The sequence below is a fragment of the Arvicanthis niloticus genome, chromosome 2, assembly GCF_011762505.2.
Source record: "Arvicanthis niloticus isolate mArvNil1 chromosome 2, mArvNil1.pat.X, whole genome shotgun sequence".
NCBI classification, from domain to species: domain Eukaryota; kingdom Metazoa; phylum Chordata; class Mammalia; order Rodentia; family Muridae; genus Arvicanthis; species Arvicanthis niloticus.
Genome location: NC_047659.1, coordinates 19,542,924 through 19,566,873, shown reverse-complemented (window position 1 = coordinate 19,566,873; position 23,950 = coordinate 19,542,924). Strand labels below are relative to the sequence as shown.

At 34.7% G+C, this 23,950-nt stretch overlaps 1 protein-coding gene across 1 annotated transcript in view; it reads left to right on the top strand.

Moving 5' to 3' along the window:
- The window catches only part of LOC143441124 (low-density lipoprotein receptor-related protein 1B-like), a 493,583-nt gene extending 472,867 nt beyond the window's left edge, over nucleotides 1-20,716 (top strand). Inside the window, exon 4 of the mRNA XM_076928222.1 lies at nucleotides 18,646-20,716. Coding sequence (XP_076784337.1) covers nucleotides 18,646-18,782 — 137 coding nt within the window. The 3' untranslated portion in view covers nucleotides 18,783-20,716. The remainder of the gene's footprint in view (nucleotides 1-18,645) is intronic.
- Nucleotides 20,717-23,950: the final 3,234 nt, after the last annotated feature.

Sequence of the window (23,950 nt, the reverse complement as noted above, 5' to 3'; positions counted from 1 at the left end):
CTTCTTCTTCTTCTTCTTCCTCCTCCTCTTTCCCCTTCAGTATCATCTTCAGACTATAATTAAAAACATGAGACATTGTTTAAGGGTTTTGTACTGGAGTAAAAAGCAAGCTGGGGAGAGGGTTTATTTGGCTTACCTTTTCATATTTCCATATTCCTTATTGAAGGAATTCAGGATGATAACTTGAGCAGAGCAGGTATTTCTAAGCAGGAGTGGATACAGAGGATATGGAGGGGTGCTGCTTACTGGCTTTGTACAAATGGCTTGCTCAACCTACTTTCATATAGAATCTAGGATCAGTGGCCAGGAATGGCGCCATCCACAATGGGATGAACTTTCCTCCATCAGCCACTGTATATAAGAAAAATTGTATTGATTGACCTACTGGAATAAAATAGGTGTTGAGAAATGGGAGATGTAAATGTAATGAAAATATATTTCCTTAGGCACCATGTGTCCTTCATACACCAATGGCATTGCTAGTACACAATTATGTTAAAACAAATGAAGAATGAAAGGCTAGAATTCCATTTTGAAGACTGTACATTCAGCTCCTTAGTCTCTTCATTGATTTGAAGATTTTGATTGCTTTGTCTCTGTGAGTATGGGTGTGTGTTTTGTTTTGAAGATCTCCATATATTCTAGACATTAACCCCTTTTCTGATGTCTTCTTGGCTAACATTTATCCCTATCCTGTAAATGTTCACTTCATTGTGATGATTATTACTTTGGCTGTGCAGAAATCTTTCAACGTTTTGGAATCCAGTTTGTCAATTCTTAGAACTGCTGCCTGTGTTTTGAAGTAACTTCATATAGCCTTGCACATGCCAATATCATGAGGTAGTTTAGTTGGGTTTTGTCTAGCAGTTTCAAACTTTCATGTCCTATAAATTTAAATATCAATTTTAAAACTTTTTTGTGGAGTAAATACATATGTTTAGATTAGTTATAAAAACTACGAAAATTCAATTTTCATTCTTGTTTTTCTAAAGAGACTTTTAGTTGATATATATCTTTACCCTTTTTGTCAAATATTAGGTGGCTGTAGCCATGTAGACTTTTCTGGATCACCAGCTTCATTCCATTGGATTTTATGTCTAGTTTTCTGCCAATAACAAGATAAGATTTTTTTTCTTTTTTTTTTTTTTTCTTTTTTTTTTTTCTTTTTTTTTGTTTTTTCGAGACAGGGTTTCTCTGTGTAGCCCTGGCTATCCTGGAACTCACTCTGTAGACCAGGCTGGCCTCGAACTCAGAAATCCACCTGCCTCTGCCTCCCAAGTGCTGGGATTAAAGGCGTGCGCCACCATCGCCCGGCGGGATTTTTGTTTGTTTGGTTTAGTTTGTGATACACACACACACACACACATATACACACGTATACACACATATATACACGTGTGTGTATGTGTCTGTATATATGTTTATGTATGTATGTGGTGTTTATGTATAGTATGTGACGTATTTGTATGTTTTTAGTTGTCTGTGTGTGTCTGTATGTATGTTTATGTGTGTATGTGGTGTTTATGTATAGTATATGATATATTCGTATGTTTTTAATAATATGTGTGTGGTATATGTGTCATATAAATTGTGTATTTGGTGTATGTATGTGCATGTATATGTATGTTGTATGTGTGTATTATATGCATGCGTATGTATATATTGTATGTGAGTGGTATATTGTGATATATATATATATGCATGTGTATATGTGTCTGTTGTATATATGTATTTATGTGTATGCATGTGTTTCTGTGTGTTTACTTTGTATATGTTTGTGTGTGTGTAGCTGTGTGTGAGGTATTTATGAATTGTGTATGATGTACTTGTATGTTTGTATTGTATGTGTTGGGATATGTGTTGTATATGTGTGTGTGTTTGTTGTATGTATATATGTATCACATGTGTGTTTTATGTGTATTGCATATATACATATATATACATTCACATATGTGTGTGTGTTTGTGTTGTTGTATGTTGTATTATATATATATATGTTTATGTGTGTTTATTGTATACATATATTTATGTATGTGTGTTTATGTGTGTGTGCATGTGTGCATGTTTGTGTGTGTGTGTGTGTGGTGCATGTGTGTGGGGGCATGTGTGTGAGGTGTATGTACACATTCCTTTGCATATAGAGAGAAACCAGAGAAGTACATTTTATTGCCTCCTGCTCTATTACTTTTTGACGTATTTTTTGAGAGAGAGTCTCTCACTGATCATAGATATAAGCTAGTGACTGAAAAATTCCCTGTGATTACCCTATCCTTCTGCATCTGTCCCTGTGACACTGGAATTAGATGTATGTGTGGCCATATCCAGCTTTTCATGTGGATGATCAAGAATTGAACTCAGATCTTCATGCTTATTTAACAAACATTTAGCCAAGTCATATTCTCAGTCATGATTAGGTTTTACGACTAACATAATGTGAGATAAAATGTCCTAATGGGCAATGGTTTTTGTTTGTCTATTTTTCCCCATCTAAGATTACTTTGGGTATTTTGTGCTTCCATTCAAATTTTAAGAATTTATTCTAAATATGTGATATCTGTCATTAATATTTTAATTTATAGTTCATTGGCTATGTTAATCAATTTTAGTAATGTGGTCATTTTATAACACTATTCTGCAAAACCTATGAATATAAAATAGTTTCCAGCCACAAGGCATGCTGTTCAAATATTTTGTTATTGTTGTTCCTGTTTGTTTTTTCATTTGTTTTTTTTTTTTTGTTTTAGTGTCTTAGAATTTTACTTAGAAGATTCTTTCATGCCCTTAAGTTTATTTCAACAGATTTTTAAATCTCTACTAAATGATGTATTTTTCTAGAAAAATTTATTATTGACATGTAGATTTTGTGTGTTATTTTTGTATCTTGCTACTTTGTTAAAGGTGTTCATTAAGTCTGAAAATTTCAGGTATTACACCTTGAGTTAACTAACTTAGAATCATGTTATATCAAAATAGGTATAATTTAGCTTCTCTTTTTAATTGGCTCTTTAATTTTTTAATTTGTCGAATTTTCTGATTCTAAGTCTTTGATCACTCTACTGAATGAGTGTTGTGGTCTAACACATTTACTAAATAGTTATTAAAAGAAGAAATATAGATGTCAATAAATGCTGAGAGATATACAACACCATTAGATACTAGAGAAATGATACTTAAAACTGTCATATCATTCTTGTATTTGTCAATAATGAGAACCAGCCTAGTTATCAACCACAAGATGAGTGGTTAAAGAAAATGTGGCAAATATACTTACAATGAAACTTTATCATTCATAAAGAATAATTAAATTGTGGCACTTGAAGAAAAATTAACACAAGTGGATGATATCATTCTAAACAAAGTGCACATAGCTCAGAAAGAAAAATGCTACATTTTATCTTTTTTAAATTAAATTATTTACTTCAAATTCAGATCTAAGATCCCCCTCCCTTGTCTCTTTATACTGTCCTCTGCTCATTCACTCTTACTCCTTTTTTCCTCAGAAAAAGAGATCAAAAGAATATCAACCAGCATTGGCACATCAAGCTTCAGTGAGAAAAGGAACATCTTCTGTTGAGGCTATATAATATCTTAGTTAGGAAAAAGGGATACAATGCAGACAATGTAGTCCGTGATAGCCTGGGTCCTACTTTAGTAGTCCCAGATGAAGACCTAGGTGCTCAATTGTTGCATATGTGCAGAGGGCGTAGTCTGTTCCATGCATGTTCTCTGGTTGGCAGTTCAGTCTCTATGACTCCTCATTGGCCCAGGTTAGTTGATTTTTGTAGGTTTTTCTGTGATTTCTGAACCTTTTAGCTTCTTCAATCTTTCTTCCTCCTATTCTACAGGTTTCTCAAAGCTTTGATTAATGTTTGAATGAGGGTCTCTGGATCTGTTCTATCAGTTGCTGGATGAAGCCTCTGTAATGACATTTATGTTAGGCTCCTTCTACAAGTAGAGCAGAATATCATAAATAGTGCCAAAGGTGAACTTCCTCTCATGGCATCATGGACCAGACATTGGCTTGCCCTTTCCTCAAATTCTTCTCCATCTTTTACACCTGGACATCTTGAAGGCAGGACAAATTATGGATCTAAGGTTTTGTGACTGGGCTCTTTTCCAAATTCCCTCATTATATACTAGCTGGGTAACTGGACATAGACAATTCAGGCTCTATATACTGCATTACTAGAAGTCTTTGCTGTCAAAGAGCAAACTTTGGAGTCACTGGCACAGATTCCTGGGGGTTTCCATTGTCCTAGGATTCCAGCTTGTCCCAGAGATGCTCACCCATTCCAATTGTCTCTCCCAGTATTTTGCTCTCATACCCCAACATGATCCCACTTATTGCCATTCCACCCAATCCCCTTCATCCATCCACTGCCAATGTCTATTCAATTTCCCCTTCTCAGTGAGAGTCAAGCTTTCTTCTTTGGGCCCTCCTTGTTACTCTGCTTTCTTGGATCTGTGTATTGTAGCATGGCTATCCTGTTCTTTATGGATAATATTCACTAATCGGTAAGAACTACTATGTTTGTCTTCTTGAATCTGTTTACCTCACTTAGAATGATCTTTTCTAGTTTCATCAACATGACATCATATTTTTTAATGGCCCAATAATATTCTATTCAGTAATGCACCACATTTTCCTTATCTATTCTTCAGCAGAGGGCCATCTAGGTTGTTTCCTGATTCCAGCTATTATAAATAAAGCAGCTATAAACATAATCGGTCAGGTGATCTTGTGCTATGGAGAAATATCTTTTGGGTATATGTTCAGGAGTGGTACTGAGGTAGATCTATCCCCAAGTTTCTAAGAAACTGCTAAATTGATTTCCAAAGTGGTGGTACATGTTCCCCAGCAATGGAGTCGCATTCACCTTGATCTACATCCTCCTGAGCAGGAACCATACCTTGGATTTTGATACTAGCCATTTTGAGCAATGTAAGATGAAATCTACGAGTAGTCTTGATTAAGTCAATAAGCAAATAAAGCCTGGATCTGATAAAACTTGCCAAGTTGTTCATTGATTATCTGTTGCTGAAGACTACACTGTTTCTAATGATTCACATTTGTATATTCTTATTTAAAGAAATCAGCTTCCTGTGTACTATGACTCTTCTATATAGATTGTCCTTGATGGAAAGTAATAATAAATTAACAGAAAAAGTGTTGGGGGCCGACTTTTAGAAGAAAGCGGCTATCAGCTTTGCAGCCATCTTGAGCCATATACCCTGACATGAGACTTGGATTACAATAGCTTACAACAGCTGAGAACACTCCGATAATCTTGATTTAGATACCTTGATTAAAGGTGCGTGAGATTAAAGGTGTGTGAGATTAAAGGTGTGTGACTTAAGAGTATGACTAAGAAGTATAGAGATCAGAGTTAGAGACAAGACCTAAGGGCATGATTAAAGGTGTAACTTAGAGGCGTGGCTTAGAAGTAAGACATATAAAAGGCAGAGACAGAACAGATCAGAAGACAGACTATAGAAGACAGAACCAGACATCAGACATTAGGGAGACTATAGAGGGAGAATCAGACAGGAGACACTTAGAGGAAGAGAGACTGAAGAATAAACGGGATTGAATCGCACCCTGTCTGGTCTCCATTCTTTGAGTCTGCCCTCACCCTCGTTCCACATCTCTCTTGATAACTTTTTCTTGAAATTCTATTTTTGTAAATTTGGTTTTGTTTTCAAATATCTTGTGTTCTACATCTATAATGATCAAGAATTTTGCTGGGTATAGTATCATTGTCTGACATTTGTGCTCTTTTAGGGTCTGCATGACATCTGTACAAAATCTTGTAGCTTTTAGAGTCTCTTTTGAGAAGTCTGGTATAACTCTGATAGGTCTGCCTTTATGCAGTACTTGGCCTTTTCCCTCACAGCTTCTAATATTCTTTCTTTGTTATATTTATTTAGTGTTTTGATTGTTACGTGATGAGAGGAATTTTCTGGTTCAATCTTTGTGTTATTTAGGCTTCATGTATGTTTATGTCCATCTCATTCTTAGAGTTAGGGAAATTTTCTCCTATGATTGCATTGAAGTTATTCTCTGGTCCTTTGAATTGAGAATCTTCATTACTATTTCTATTATTCTTAGATTTGGTCTTTTCATTGGGTCCTGAATTTCCTGAGTATTTTGGATTAGGAGTGGTTTTTACCCCATGTAGGATATTTTATTGGTGTATGACAGTTTACAAGGATCCCTGTTGAAGTATACACCACACTGAGGAAGAATCCTTCAACCATATACCTTCATTTGCATTGGATAATATTTACCATCAAATTTTAATTTAATTCCCAACACTGATTTTAACTGTAATGTAAAAGAACAATACCAGTTCCTTGAAGTGAAGTGCGACTGGGAAAGACTTTGCTTTTTAATATTAAAATTCCTAACATGCTGAAGCATACAAACCTAAAAATTGAGTCATGGCCTTCTACAACTGCTTTCTAATTTTTTTTTCTGGAAAAATCCTTTTTTTATTTTTATTTCTTTTCTCTGTGTAAAGGAAACAATATGTATGCAGCATATAACACATAGTATGCAGTGTATAACATATAGTATACAGTGTATAACAGTTATTTTTCTGGCACTTGTAATCAAGTAGCTTTACTAAGAAGCTCTGTTCAGCTTTTGTAATGCTTTTTATACTTTGCATTTTCTTTGACTATTGTGTCATTATCTTCTATGGTATCTTCTATGTCAGAAATTCTCTCTTATTTTTCTTGTATTCTCTTGGTGATGCTTGCATCTGTAACTCCCGATCTCTTTCCTACGTTTTCCATCCACAGGGTTTTCTCACTTTGTGATTTCTTTATTGTTTTTATTTTCATTCCTTCACCTGTTTGTGTTTTCCTGTATTTCTTTAAGGGATTTATGTGTTTCCTCTTTAAGGGACTCTACCTGTTTACCTCTGTTCTCCTGTATTTCTTTAAGGGAGTTATATATGTCCTTCATAAGGTCCTCTATCATCTTCATGAGGTGGGATTTTAGGTCAAAATTTTGCTTTTCAGGTGTGTTAGAATATCCAGGGCTTGATGTGGTTAGAGAACTGAATTCTGGTTGTCTCAAGTTGCATTGATTTCTGTTGCCAATGTTCTTATGTTTGCCTCTCACTGTGTGGTTATCTTTGGTCTTAACTGGCCTTACTGTCTCTGGCTGGAGCCTGTCTCTTCTGTGAGCCCAGTTAAAATAGACTTCCTTTGCCTCCCTCTGGGAACAGTGCAGTTGTGGACATGATGGATAATATATCTCGAGCAGGGCCCTGTGGGTGTTCCAATGAGGCTATCTATTAGAATGGGAGGGTGTCTCCCCTGTGAATCTGGGCGTGACTTACCTCCTGCTTGGTGTGGGAGGGGGTCTAGAGTGTTGGCCCTTCGCTGGGCAGAGTTGTTGGTAGGAAAGAAGATGTGTCAGCAGCAAGGCAGAGAAGTCCCACGTCCAGTGGTCCATTCCAGGGTCCCACTTGGGCTAGGTATTAAGGTGAGGGGTATCTCAGCTGTGAACCTGGGTAGAACAGACCTCCTGGGAATCAGACTTAGTCTTGGTGTAGGTATCTGTGTGGGGGTTACTGCAGTACCTGATCTGCCTTCAAGCACAGTTGTGGAACTGGAGAATGATGTGTCTCCAGCACAGCCTCTTTAATCATTTCTTCGCTGAAGTGTAGTTAGGTTGTTTCCACTTTGAAGTAACATTCAATATCCCATTTGGAATATTACTTCAGTGGACGTGGATGTGCAGATAAAGTTACTTTCATGTGGTTTTACTTTCTTTGTGTACTTTGTGTACATTCTTTATGTAAGGGTATAGTTTCAGAGCTATAGCATATGATAATTTCATATTTACTTTTCTGAGAAACCTTTATACTATTTCAATATTCTCTTTAGTATTATAAATTATCACAAATTATGTTTAAGTTTTTCTTTTTCATTATGTTAGCAGACTCTAATCTTTGTACAATATCTACAATGAACCTAAAGAAATGAGTAAGAGATAGTGTTTATGTAGTTTGACTCATTCTTAGAAATTTAATTTTTTTACTCTATTCTTTCACTGAGAAGATAAAATTGAGTTGTATTTACTTCCAATAATAGTATTATTGTTATCATGAAGTATACATTTTATTATTATTGTACATCATTAAAATATTTATAAAATTGTTATTCTTTCCTCAAGGGTTTATTTATAAAATTGTTATTCTTTCCTCAAGGGTTTTGAAAGTTTTAGGTTGTCTTTTGTATGTAAATTTATGTAATCTCCTCTCTGGATAGCATTCGTGGTTAATACATTTATTTCTTCCATAATTGGCTTTTTATGTATGCACTACTAAATAATAGTGGATTATCAAATCCTTTTTGGGTAGGAGTTTTCCTCACAGGTGTTTGTCTCTGGTTGCCAATGGTAGTTATTTCCAGTTAGATTCTTGTGCACTCATACCACCACCATCAAAGGAATAAAACATGTGAATAGGTGTTTCTCTAGAGTTTAAAATGTATTGTGTAGAAATATATTTCCCTAGTGTGCTGTCTATTATCTGAAGATATGTTTCCTGGGTTTGCAGTTGTCTGTTGTCTTTTATCTTTTGATTCTAGCTTTAACTTCTGCTTAATCACAGCCTGAGAGAATATTTCCAAATGTTTCCTCAAGAGTTTTCAAAATTACACTGAAGGCAAGGAAAAGATTAAGAGAGAACACATTTTTTGTAGACATTCCTTGAGGGGAGAGCATCTATGAAAATATAAAATCTGGTAAAATGGAACCTCATAAAGAACCTTAACACTGGTAAAAGAATGGTATAGTAAGCTATAAATTAAGTTCTTATACTGATGTTCTCTGTTGCTTATTTTAAATTAATCAGTCTAAAATAAACCATATATATATATATATATATATATATATATATATATATACACACACACATGGAAGTGTCATAATATTCAACTGATCCAGTAGTTCTTCAAGCTAAACAAATAAGTTATTTCCTGTTTTAGAGTTCTCCCTGATTCCTGACTCTAAGGATAGCATATACTTTGCTCTTTTCTTGATTCTATATCCTTGAAAAGGAAGTTTCTGTTGATGTCAGAAGACGTGCAAATGAAAATGTGGTCTATGATGCTTATTCTAATGCAGAATATTGTTGACTTAGAAATTGACTCTTTACCTGCTGCAGATGTTTCTAATACTATTATATTCCAGACAGCTGTTAAATCAGGACAAGCATATTGGAATCTGTACATGTACGTTCTCAAAAGCTATATCAGATATACTATCAACCATAGGTTTTAACATTTTTAAATGTATTCAATTTAGATCCTACTCATTTTTTATCATCCAGTCGGCCCCTTCTATAATCCTTTCTTTTCAGCTCTGAGCAGATGAGGCACCCCTGAGTGTTTCTCCACCCTAGCACTTCAAGACTCTGGAAGGTTAGGTGCTTCCTCTCCCATTGAGGCCAGATAAGAGTGCCCAGCTAGAAGAACATATACCACATACAGGCAACAACATTTGTGATAGTCTTGCTCCAGTTGTTCCAGACTCAGAGGAAGACCAAGCTGCACATCTGCTACATATGTTCAGGGAGGTCTAGGTCCAGCCTGTGTTTGTTCTTTGTTTAGTGATTCAGACTCTGAGAGCCTCAAGTGTCCAGGTTAGTTAACTCTATTTGCCTTCCTGTGGAGTTCCTAACCACTAAGGGGCTACAATCCTTCCTCCTGTCCTTCCACAAGAGTCCCCAAGCTGCATTCAGTCTTTGGATGTGGGTGTCTGCTCTGTCTGCATCAGCTGGTGAAATGGCTTGTTGGTATTGACTTCAGTGATGAATCTGGGCTCTGGAGTAGTCTGGGATACATATCTTTCACCTAGAATGTTCCATTACCTCTTTCCTCATAAATAGTATATTAGGTTTGTTGTTGTTGTTACTGCAGTAATTCTACATCCTTAATAATGAAACTAAGATTATTTATGCTAGAAACATTAAAAATATCAGTCTAAAGGCATCCCAAGAAAATTTGATTTGATGATAATTTTCTGCAGGTATTGTACATCTGAAAATAGTATTTTATCTGAGTTTGTAAGTTATTTAATGTATACAAATACAGAAGATAGAAATACTGTTGTATTCAATTTTAAGATATTACTTCACTTGTTTTCACACATTCATTTTCACGACTAAAGACTAATGTCATCATTATCTCTCATACACTCTAGATGATTCACTCCTGCATTTTTGGTAAAGTTGTTTGTTTGTTTGTTTATTCCTTGTGGTTTAGAGTTTTGAGAGGGTCTTATTTAACTCAGGACTTCAAACTCATGTAAAAGAGGTTGAATTTAAACTTTTACTCTCTCAAGTTCTGAGATCATAGATCTCAGTTTTATGCTGCAGTTTTATGCTGAATTTCCATTTGGTGCACTTTATATATCAGATCACTTTAGTGGTCCTCCCTTGTTGTAAAATGAATAATCTGTATAGTTGGATTTTGAAAACCTACACAACTGTTCCTCCCACCCCTAATGTCCATTTATCGTCATACCACAAACACTGAAGTCAAGTTTGTGTTCCTTTCTTTATTGAACATACAGGTTTTATTCTTCGTAGTCTGAAGATATTTATTTATAGATATTCCATTTATACAGACATAAATATAAAAAACTAGAAATTCTGCAAAAAATAAACTCCACTTTAAAGACAGACTTATGTTTCCTCCTTTACTCTAACCAAGTAGTTATACACATTGTCTCATATTTCTTTCACATAAGCTATACACATGTGATAATGAACCATCCTCTACATAAATATAACTATTGTTCTTTTATAAATTATATGAGTAACACTTTCATCAATGATATATTATTTTTCCTTCATTTCTCTTAAAATGAAAACCTCTCTTACTGTATACCTACAATTTTTATTTGGAAATTACATTTTCTAAACATTACCACTAAAATTGGAAAATTTTTTCTCTCTCCAGACACAACTAAATATAATGATCAAGACAAAATATGAATTGGAGTTAATTTTTATTAATAAAACTAACATATCATGCTATTAGTGTTTCAATGTAATGTAAGAATGTATCTAAAAAATTGTTGGAAATTTAGACCTAAATTTGTCATTTGGGAGATAAGAATTTTAAGAGTTGGGACATACTCAATTTCAAGATATCCATGGCACTGTACTCAGTAATACATATTTCTCCCATGGACTGATATGGCAAGTTTTATAAGCTTTTAAGTTGTGTCCTGAATCTTTACTTTGGTTGTCGATTTAAAATGTGATCTATCTACTTCTATATTTTCTTAATATTGAAGCACTATTGTAGCATCATCTGGCGTGCGATCTTTACCAAAGCTAAGTTAGTAATGAGATATATCCTTAACCTCCAAAACAATGAGGCAAATAAATGTCTTAATTTTACAAGGTCAATGGCTTTGTATATTTTTTACAATAAAACACACACACACATACACACACAAAACCCAGACAAGCATAAGGCATTACTATAACAAAGAACAGCTCCAAGTGACATCCAAACATGGAGTTTGTTAAAGAGAAGAGATATTTGATTTCAAATGTTGTAGAGAAAGCAGCATGTGGTAAAAAATAAAATGAATTTTTTTCAATAGACCAAAGAAAACTTAATATACTGCTTGGATATGCCCTGCCTTTCTCCCAGAGGATATTATCTGTCTTTTATTTATTATTATTATTCTTTACATATTTTATTTAATGAAAGGTTGGAAGAATGACTGAGTCATTGGGGAAATTATTGGTGGAAATGGAGAGGCCTGAGAAACAGAATGGCTGAAATGAGAAAACAGAAGTAGTCACTTTACTTTCTGTTTTTGAAAGGGTTGCAGAGTTAGCTTTGCAATTGGAGAGGTATTTGGTGGAGATAGAAGCTCTTCGGAAGCATGGGGCACTAGAAAAAGAAGAACAAGAGAGCAGAAATCTCCCTCAGGAAGAGAGAGGAAAGAAAAAAGCTGTGCCTGAGGACAACTGGCTTAGAGAAAATCTGAAAAAGCAGGAGAATCATCTTTTGAAATAGTCCCTTTCTAGAGAAAGTACTAAGTTTAAACTAACCCATGCCATCAGAATGAGAGAAGGTATGACCCAGTGTTTCAAGATCACATTATCTTTCCAAGTAGTCATACATAACATTCCTGATAATGGTATGAAACAAGTTTATGATGAGACTGGATGGTGTCCTATAGAAATGATAGATCTGAGGCATTTTATGGAGGCCATAATATCATATGGGACACACCTTATGTGAAAAAAATACTTGATAATTGGGCTACTCAAAATAGAATTATTCTCCAAGATTAGAAAGGAGTGGTAACAGCTATACCAGAGGCCTGTCTGCAGTTGCAATGGTTAACATGGAGTAAAAAATAAATGAGAATTTTGAACAGCAAAATAAAGTGAGGGGAATAAATATAGAAAAAGATCAGTTAATAGGCAAAGAGCAGTACTCATATAAACAAGAAAAGATTAAATTTGATGATGTTACTATAGAACAATGTCTCTTAGTGTATTTAAGAATTTGAGACAAAGTTGAGGAGCCCAAGAGAAAATGTGTAACATTTATAAAGATTATACAAGTCTCTGGAGATGCCTTAATGGTTTAAAAAACTTAGTTGTAAACAAAGCCATATTAGACCTGATGCAATAAAGGTGTTAATAAAGACCTTGCATATGAAAATTTAAATATCAAATGTAAAATGTTATCAAACCATTAAAGGTGCAAGCTAGGACTTACGAATGAAAGGATAAGCTGTTGAACTTTGTTAGCCAGAAGACAACTTGGGGACCAAAAACCTCAATACTCAGCAAGAGAGCCTCACCGGGATATAGAAAAATAAACACACACACACACACACACACACACACACACACACACACACACACACACACACACACACACACACACGTGGAATTCATTTAGCCTATATACTATAAGGAAGTTTTAACATCAGTACAAACCCAGCAAAAGTTTTGTGTTGGGAATGTGAATTTATTTATATCTCCACAAGAAATGACACATTGTGAATACTATCATAGCTGATAAAGATTAGGGCTGAGCAGGAGATGTCTCCTGAGAACCTTGGGTTCTAACTTGAAAAACACTTATTTCATTGAAAATATGTCTTTATACTTTCTCACTACTTATTGGCTTAAAACAGAAGAGGGAAATGTGGTAAAGTTTTTGAAATTTTTTCTTTAAAAAAAAATATTATAAGAATGTGATTTCATTTTAAACCCACGTCTTGGGTTATGTGACTACTTCAGACTGTCCACAGCAGCTGCCTTGATTGGCCTTGTGATCTAGAAGAAGTATGGTTGTATTAGCTGAAGATAAGTTTTGTAATTGTGTTATGTTTGAAATTCTGGAAAATATTCATAGGGTATATAAATGATAGAGTCCCTAAGATGGGTTGTGTGGCTGTTGGTCATTCAGGAAGGTTGGTTATAGTTTTTAGGTAGTCATCCTCAAAGAAGAAAAAGAAAGAAGAAAAGTAGATTTTTTGAGTCTATCTTCTCTAAAAAATTTTTTCTCTCCAATCGAATGTTAAGGCATAAAATCAGGAGAGAGAAAGCAAAGAAGAACCCACAAAGTGGGCCAAGAAAATCTTTGAATGGCATTCAAATGTGGGTGTTGGTGAGAAAGACAGAGAGAGAGAGAGAGAGAGAGAGAGAGAGAGAGAGAGAGAGAGAGAGAGAGAGATTGATTTTATTTCAAATATCATAGAGGAAATGGAATAGGATTAAAGAATTTTTTTCAAGAGGTCAGCAAAAATTTTATTGAGGCTGCTAGTGCTGGAATATGCCTTAATTAACAACCTCGGGGGGAATGTTCCGTTTTTTTTTGTTTTGTTTTGTTTTTATTTTTGACTTTTTTCCTTTTTGTTTTTTTTACTTAGTTTCAAAAGGGTTATAGAATGGCTCAGCAGCTGGAAAAATTGCAGTTGGAAATAAAGTAGAGCTGGAATACTTAAAATGCTAATATAAAAGAACATTGTAAAGACACATGTGTCAGACTTCAAATTTTCTTGTTCTAAAAATACCAGAATACTGCAAAAAAAAAAAAAAAATGTGTATGTGGGTTGACAAAGCATAACATTACAAAATTATGCTTAACCCTAGTATCCTTTCTAGAAACAATCTTGTAGTTTCTTCTGGTGTGAAATATTTTTCTATGATGTAATTCAGAAATTTCAGACTTATTCAAATAACAAATTATTTATACAAAAAATACTTCAGTGTTTATCATATGACACTGAAATGAAAACAACTAAATGTGTATCAGTTTGTAAACAGACTGCTTATAGTCATACAGTGGAGTACTATGTTACTACTTACAGTATCAACAATGTAGCTTAAACACATAGATGGTTCAGATGTGGGGAAATGACCACTATTTTTGTGTAGGAAGAAGTAGGTAGATGAAAGTTGATAGTAAAAAATTTGTTGCTCTTTGAAGCACTACATAGCCTGGAATCCTTAAGGAGGAAGAGAGTTAAAACACTTTTTTTTTTGTTTTTTGTTTTGTTTGTTTGTTTGTTTGTTTGTTGTTTCTCTGTGTAGCCCTGGCTGTCCTGGAACTCACTCTGTAGACGAGGCTGGCCTCGAACTCAGATATCCGCCTCTGCCTCTGCCTCTGCCTCCCAAGTGTTGGGATTAAAGGTGTGTGCCACCACTGCCCGGCCTAAGTTAAAAACTCTTGATTCACCATTTTTATTTTCTCAATATAATACTCTACTACCTCCAAGAAAAAATAAATGTAAGAAATGGAATAGTCTTAGATATTTAATAAATTAACTGCATTCTTCTTATTTTGCTATATTCTAGTAACACAAATTCAAAACTCTATTTTGAGAATCTAAGAATTTCAAACATTAGATGTTACAAAGCTACATATTTTTTAGAAATTTAGCTTGCATTAGATAAAGTATATGGATCTCTTTTAAGTCTTCCTTTTTATTTTTTTTCTTTACAGTTTTCATAAGATCATTAGAAAGATTTAAAAAAAATAAATCAATGTAGGAAAAACTCCATCAATAGAACCTGATTGAGTCCTTAAAATGCCACTTTAAAAAAAATGAAAGAAGTGGTCATGTTTTGTGTAAATGTTTAAAAATGCATATCAGATATGTCTAGAGGGCTGTGATACCATCTGGATATATCATTGATTTGGGTGTCTTAAGAATTGCTAATTCAGTATGAAACCAAACCTTATGATGATGTATGTGTATTATTCATATATTGTGTGTCAAAAGACAGTGTGCCTTTCTGCATTTGTTTTTCTGAATACTACACAGAGAAACCAGAGGAAGGTGTGTCAGGTCATTTTCTCACGTTATTGCTTTAAGAAAAGGTCTTTTTCTGAAACTACATTTCTCCTTTCGGATGGCATTCAGTAATTATTATTGATTCTCCAGGTTCTGCTCCCCACAACTGAGATGATAGGCCTGTTAGAGATGATGTCTGGATTCTTATTTGAGCACTTGAACTAAATTCAGGTCTTATTGTTGCAGAACAAGTGCTCTTAACTTATGAGCCATCTCTCTAACCTCATATTGAAAGGGTACCTGAATTGTTTTTTTTTCGCAAATATTTCCCTGATGTCTTTCTACATTTTTAAATCATGGAATAGTCCTTCTTTCTGTAACTAATGAAATCAGTATTTTTTTGTATTCTTTTGATAGTTTTTACATTGTTATGCTTTTTACTTAACTCCATTCACTACCACACCCTGTTGTAACTGATTCATAGATCTACACAAAATCTTAGAATGTGTCAGTAAAACAGTACTTAGTGACTTAGTACTGGATAAGTGCTCAGAGATCATCAAACTGAAGTGTCCTGCAAATTGAAATAAAGTTTGGATTGCTTCCATGATTTACAGGTCAATTACCCTTGGGAAATAAATGAACTATCTTATAGGTTTAGCTCATATAAATTAACTATAAATGATGACTAATGTTAATTCTCATTCTTTTTTTTTTTTTTTTTTTTTTTTTGTTTTTTGAGACAGGGTTTTTCTGTGTCCTGGCTGTCCTGGAACTCACTCTGTAGACCAGGCTGGCCTCAAACTCATAAATCCGCCTGTCTCTGCCTCCCAAGTTAATTCTCATTCTTAAGTAAAGATATTACATTGATTTGATGATCCAATACCAAATTATAAACAATGTTCTGTATGTCTAGAAACTAATTATTAAAGTTTAATTAACAATAACTTATCAATTAATTAAATTTTAAATTCTATACCTTCCTCCATTATATAGTGAGAACTCAGACAGGATTCAGATAGGTTTGCAGGTTAGATTACCCCTACACTGAATTTCTGTCCTACACTTACAGTAGAATCTTGGTCTAGCTTATAGCTTAGAGTTTCTTCTAAAATTCTGTGAAGGTTCAGAGATTTTCTATCCAGAGCCTGGTTCTTAAATTCAACCAGACATAGTAGACAGATTTAATATTTTAGAAGAATTATGTATTCCATATTTTGTATTAGCATTGCTTAGATAAAAGGCATTATGCATCAAATAATGAATAATATGAATGTCTATATTTTGTTGTCATGAACCTAGTATTTGATATTCAAAGTAGATACAGCTTTCTTTTATATTGGCTGAAGCTGCACTAAGAAAACTTATACAAAATTCAAAAAAAACTAATATGATATTTCAATGATTATTAGGTTTATGCAATTTACAAATTGAGGAAGGTAAAATTAACTTTCAAATTCAAGAACAGCATTTATGTTTCAGACAATAGAGCTCACAAATATCCTACAGACAGAGAAAAATAACAGTTTCTACCTAGGCACATTACATCAGGTAGATGAAACGCAATGAAATTTAACATAATAGGCCATGAAATGGGTGGCAAGCCAAGTACCTGTTATATTGAAAGTAGAATAAGTCAAGTGAAGGTCAAACAGGGCCAGTGAACTTAAAGCATGAAGGTTACCAGGACTTCTAGTAAGTAAGTTAATGAGCCTGGAAAGTAAGTTAGTGAAGTAAGTTCAATGTATAAATTCACAAAGAAATATATATATATATATATATATATATATATATATATATATATATATATGCCTAAAGATACAAATAGAAAAAAGAATTGACAATAAAGAGGCAGAGGAGTTTGCTCATGTCTATGGCCTTTGTAATCTGGAAAAATAAAAAGTATGTTCAGCACTAAGAATGAAGTAGCACAGCATTCAGAAAACCTCTTCTGTAACAGACAGAAGAATATATTTCATGCTTTCTGGGCCTTGTTGTCTCTGAGATGTTAGGAAAGCAGTCAGAATCTGAATGTAAATAATGAGTGTGCCTTCATTCCAACCAAAATTTGTAAATAGAGTGAGGTTTTTGTTTGGCAACCCAGACCTAATATAAATAATAAAATAAGGGTGAGGGGTAGAAGTGAAGCACAACTTAAGCATTGACCTTGAATAAGATAGAGTAGCAGAGAAGTCGCAGGGTTGGGGATTTGGTTATTAGCTCAGTTAAGTTTGAAAGACAGGGACATAAAAATTTGCACAGATTATCAGATATGGACTCTAAAACTAGTAACATCTTTTCTGACCACTTTAGCTTCCTAGTAGAGAGAAGAAACAAGTTTAGCATAAATGAGTGAAATTTACAAAGTAGGTTTTCAGTTTTAAGGGAAGGATAATGAAACAGTCCTACATTTTTAATGAAAAAGTAATTAAGGTATGGCACCAGCACAGGTAATTATACCCTACTAAAATACACAGCATTCAATATAGAATGCTCCAGACATATTATTTTCATTTGTTTTCTGTTATCTTTCAAATGTTTATAAAACCACCAACTAAAATTTATGCCAAATAGAAACATTTTTGACTCATTTAACTTTAATATTCAGAACTCTTATCATTCATCCTATGGGAAAATTGTATTGTTATAGTACACTAGAACAATATTTTTATGGCACATAAGCAGTCATATTTTCCATGAAAATGCTTTTCAGGTCTAGCAAATACTACCATCCTTAAGAACTGTGCAATGTGTTCCTGTCACCCACTACCTTGTGCTTTTATCACAATGAATCTGAATTTACTTGGAGGGTTGGCTAACTTGTTCTTCAATTATGTATTTCTTCTGGAAGAACTCAAGCATAATAACATATATCATGTCCAATATTTCTATAATATTTTTCCACCAATGAAAGTAAATTAGTGGGGTGGAATATACACACATTGATTTTATGCAGGTTACTCATGGATTGGTAAATCAAAACAAGCTTCCAAAGATAGAAAATCAATTGATGTGTCAGGTAGAGAAGGCATGGATAAGGAAATAAACCTTCACACTGACACTTTTCCTGTTGAAATAATTTAATTTATCAGAATTTGAACAGACTTGTTATTTTAGCATAGTAATATGCTAACAAGAAGAAAACCCAGCACCAGTCTACATTAAGTAGACTGGTTACTAGTCCTTAGTTACTAGTCCTTAAAATAAGTGCAAATCAGTGTGTTTTTAAGACAATAGATATAACTTCCTGCTTTAACCAATTATAATAAATATTAATGATGTTTAATTTAAACATTTTTATGTGCACAATTTGTATAGAGTCTGTATTTTTTTTCTCTCTACAGAATTGCTACCTAGTTGTCAGCGGTTGAATTGTCAGTTCAAATGTGCAATGGTCAGAAATGCTACAAGATGTTACTGTGAGGATGGATTTGAAGTAACAGAAGATGGGAGAAGCTGTAAAGGCAAGTATGAAATGTGATTCCCTTTCTATTAAATGGCATTCCATTATTCTATTCAAGTACACAAGATAAGCAGAGTAAGAAGTAAGAAGCTAGATTTTTGTCCCAAAGCTCTTGAGGTTTCAGATCCTTATCAAGCAAGCTTCACAGCATTTGTACATCAGAACGTGATAAAGTCTCTTTCCTTATGCCAAGAACACATAGGGAAACGGAAAGTAAAGATACACAATCCATTTCAAGAGCGATCTTGTTGACTACAGACTACCCACTAGGCCCTTGTGCTTAAATTGCTTTGTCACTTCCCAATATTACCATGGTTCAAGTGTGCTCCTTGAGACACCAAGTATAGTCCAAACTTTAGTACTATTTAATACTTATATACAAGCTTCTTTGATAGAACTTAATAAGGTTTCTTGAATACAACAATTTGCCATGCCAAATTTTTATAATTTTTTTCCCTTTTCTTAAAATGTAAAGGTTAATATTAGCCACAAAGTATACACATTGTATATGAATTTGTACCAATTTTCTATTTATTTTGAAAAATGGTAAAATTTGGAAATAACAGAATATTTTAGTCTACTTGTACCAAACCAGATAAAGCTATTTTAACTTCATAGTTGGTTTATAGCTATCACATTGCTATAGTAGTATAGTAGACATGTCATTTAAGAAGGTAATGATTACTATGTAATAGTATTTAAAATTTTTAGGTAAGTAACCTTAGAATTCGACATTTTATTAATACCCCAGTAATAAGAGAGAAGTAGAGGCTGTCCATGACCACGTGGAGAGAGAGTTAGAGAAGACTGGAGGGAAGACTGGAGGGGACAGAGAGGCAAGACGATAAGAGGGTAAGAGATTAAGAGTAAGAGAGTGAGAGAGTAAGAGAGAGAGGGTAAGAGAGAGAGAGGAGGAGGAGGCAAGCAGCCACTTTTATAGTGGACCAGGCCTACCTGGCTGTTGCCAAATAACTGTGGAGAGGAGCATACCTGGCTGTTGACAAGTAACTGTGGAGGTAGAGTTTAGACAGAATACTAACAACCAGCAATAGAGGAGTGGTCCCCTTGCTCCATATTCTTTTCTGCGTATGCTGTCACTTGAGTTTTTGATATTTCCCATTCTGAGCATTGTAAGATGAAATTTAAGAGTAGTTTTGATTTTTATTTCCCAGATAACTAAGGATGCTGAACATTTCTTTAGGTGTTCCCAACTGTTTGTTATTCCTCTGTTGAGAATTCTGCTTAGTTATGTACCCCATTTTTAATTGGGCTATTTGGTTTATTAGTGTCTAAATTATTGAGTTCTGTATTTCTTTTGGGTATTTGCCCTCTGTTGAATATAGAGTTGATGAAGATCTTTACCCATTTTATAGGCTGTAGTTTTGTCCAATTCAGAGTATCCTTTGCCTTACAGAAGCCTTTCAGTTTCATGAGGTCCTTTTGACAATGGTTGATCTTAGTGACTGAGATATTGGTATTATGTTAAGAATTTTTCTCCTATAATATTGAACTCAAGATTATTCTTTTTTCTATTCTATCATATTTAGTGTATCCACTTTTATGTTGAGGATTTTGATCTACTTGGACTTGCATTTTGTGCAATGTGATAGATATGGATCTATTTGCATTCTTCTACATGCAATCAAAGATTAAATGCAATTCCCACCAAAATTCCAAAGCAATTTTTTATAGACATTGAAAAAGCAATTCCTAGGTTCATATAGAAAAACAAGAGATGCAGGATAGCTAAAACAATCCTGTACAATAAAAGAGTGTATGGAGTTATCATCATGCCTAATTCTAAGCTGTATTACAGTGTAAATAAAAACCTTATGGTATTGACATTAAAAACAGACAGATTGATCAATAGAAAAAAATCAAAGACCCAGAAATAAAGCCATACACCTACAGACACCTGAGTTTTGACAAAGACTCCAAAAACCATACAATAGAAAAAAAGAAAGAAAAGAAAAAGGGGGAAAAAAAGCATTTTCAACAAATGGTGCAAGTCTGAGAATTTTTAACCTATTAACAAATAGCAAGAGTTCATCCACAGTGAATTTCTTCTGTTGAAAGAAGGGGAAAAATGCAATTATATTCTGATTGATTTGAATTCTTAGAAAGTGAGTTTCTTTTATTTTCTTCCTACTCTTTAGTTGCCACATATCAGGAAAAAAAATAAGGCAACACACAAGAAATGGCATGCAAATTCTGCAGTCAGTTTGGTGGAGTTGCATAAATGTCACAGCAGTATATGATACCTAGGTTAAAAGAACAAAGAAAATCATTAATCATAATTCTCTCCTGGTTAACATAATTATATCAATAAAACTAAAATAGAAACCAATAATATTAAAGTTGGAAATGCCTATGAAAGTAAACAAGCATCATTACTACAACCAAGGGCTGAACTTTTACAAACGCAAAACTGAATTTTTTTCAGCTTTACTGTAGATATAGCACCAAACACTGTTCTTTCTATTTCCCAAAGTACTTACTTTGATGGGCCATCCATGACTTCAGGTTATTATAGGACTATAAAAAAGTCCAAAGTCAGAGCAAAGAATTCCATATAGGTTAATTCTTTCCCAATTTAAATATCTCCTTATGCTACACAGCAATGTTTTTTTTTCTCCGTCTCTTTCCCTTATTAAATTCCTTTATTAGCTTTGGATTTCCCAAAAGTCAACCCTGAAACAAGAATTCAAATGAAAAGTTCTTGTTCTCATTTTGCTTTTCTGTCTATCTTTTCTCCTTCTTCTTTTTTCTTTTTTTACCTCGCCTCTCTATTTCTTCCTTCCACACTCTTATTCCTTCCTTCTCCCCTTTCTTGTGTTATTGTAATAATAATAGTGAGAAGTGATACACAAAGATAAAGATTATTAATATTTAAGGATTAATATAGTCACAGTAAATTCTAATTGAAGCTTAAATGTGTAGTGAAAATCATGTAGAAAGAGGTACAAAGGACCAGAAAAATTAGCACTGTCATTCTTGGGAGTAAAGGGTTGTATATTGGAGGTGAAATCATCTCTCCTGGAACTTTGCAGACCTTTCTTTTTTTCTTTTGTTTTGAATATTTTATTTATTTACATTTCAAATGTTATCCCCTTTCCCAGTTTCCCCTCTGGAAACCCTCTATCCCATCCACCCTTACCCTGCTTCTATGAGAGTGCTTCCCCACCCATCCACTCCTGCCTCACCTCCCTAGCATTCCTCTACACTGGGGCATCAAGCCTTCACATGACCAAGGGCCAACCCTTCCATTGATGCCAGTTAAGTCCCCTTCAGCTCCTTCAGTCCTTCCACTAACTCCTTCATGGAGGTCCCTGTGCTCAGTATGATGGTTGGTTGTAAGCATCCACATCTGTATTAGTCAGGCTCTGACAGGTCCTTTCAGGAGACAACTGCATCAGGCTCCCTTCAGTAAGCACTCCTTGGCATCCACAATAGTGTGTCTGCATGTAGTAAGGATCCCCAGGGGCAGTCTCTGGATGTCCTCTCCTTCAGTCTCTGCTCCACTCTTTGTCCCTGTATTTCCTTTAGACAGGAGGAATTCTGGATTAAAATTTTGGAGACGGGTGGGTGGCTCCAATCATCAACAAAGGGCCATGCCTAACCTCTGAATACAGTCTCAAAAGTTTCTTCCTCTGGTTTGTGGGGTATTTCAGCTAATGTCATCTCCATGGGTTTTCAGAGGATCTTGCTTTCCTGACATTTGGGACTTTCTAGTTGCTACTCCCAGTTTACCATCCCTGATTGCTATACACCTCTGTTCAATTTTCTGATCCTCTGTACATCTCCTCCTTGATTCTTCCCTTCCTTTTCTCTCCCCCTCTGCTATTTCTCCTAAGTCCCTTCTGTCTTCTAATTCCCTTGATTACTTTGTTCCCCCTTATAAGTAGGACTAAAGCATCTACACTATGCTCTTCCTTCCTCTTGAGCTTCATGTGGTCTGTGAGTTGTATCATGGGTATTCCATGCTCTTTGCCTAATAATCACTTACCAGTGAGTACATGCCATATGTGTTCTTTTGTGACTGAGTTACCTCACTCAGGATAATATTTTCTAAATCCACACATTTGCCAGGGAATTTCATGAAGTCACTGTTTTTAATAGCTAAGTAATATTCCATTGTGTATATGTACCACATATTCTGTATCCATTCTTCTGTTGAAGGACATCTGGGTTGTTTCTAGCTTCTGGCCTTTATAAATATGAACATAGTGAAGCATGTGTCCTTGTTATACATTGGAACATCTTCTGGGTATCTGCCCAGGAGTGGTATAGCTGGGTCCTCAGCTAGTACTATGTCCAATTTTTTGAGGAACTGGCAGACTGATTTCCAGAGAGGTTGTACCAGCTTGTAATCCTACCAGCAATGAAGAAGTGGTCTTCTTTCTCTCCATTTTTGCCAGCATCTGCTGTCACCTGTGTTTTTGATCTTAGCCATTCTGACTGGTGTGAGGTGGAATCTCAGGGTGGTTTTAATTTGCATTTCCCTGATGACTAAGGATGTTGAACAATTCTTTAGGTGCTTCTCAGTAATTCAAATTTCCTCAGTTGAGAATTCTCTGTTTATCTTTGTACCTCAATTTTTAATAGGGTTATTAGGTTCTCTGGACTCTAACTTCTTGAATTCTTTGTATATACTGGATATTAGCCCTTGTTCAGACATTGGTAAAGATCTTTTCTCAATCTGTTCCTTGCCATTTTGTTCTATTAGCAGTGTCCTTTGCCTCACAGAAGCATTGCAATATTATGAGGTTCCATTTGTCAATTCTTGATCTTAGAACATTAGTCATTGGTGTTTTGTTCAGGAACTTTTCCCTTGTGCCCTTGTGTTCGAGGCTCTTCCCAACTTTCTCTTCTATTAGTTTCAGTGTATCTGGTTTTATGTGAAGGTCCTTGATACACTTGGACTTAAGCTTTATACAGGGAGATAAGAATGGATCAATTTGCATTCTTCTATATGTTGACAACTGGTAGAACCAGCACAATTTGTTGAAAATGCTATATTTTCTCCACTGGATGGTTTTAGCTTCTTTGTCAAAGATCAAGTGACCATATGTTTGTGGGTTCCTTTCTGTGTCTTTAATTCTATTTCATTGTTCTGCCTGCCTGTCTCTGTACCAATACCATGCAGTTCTTATTACTATTGCTCTGTGGTATATCCTGAGATCAGG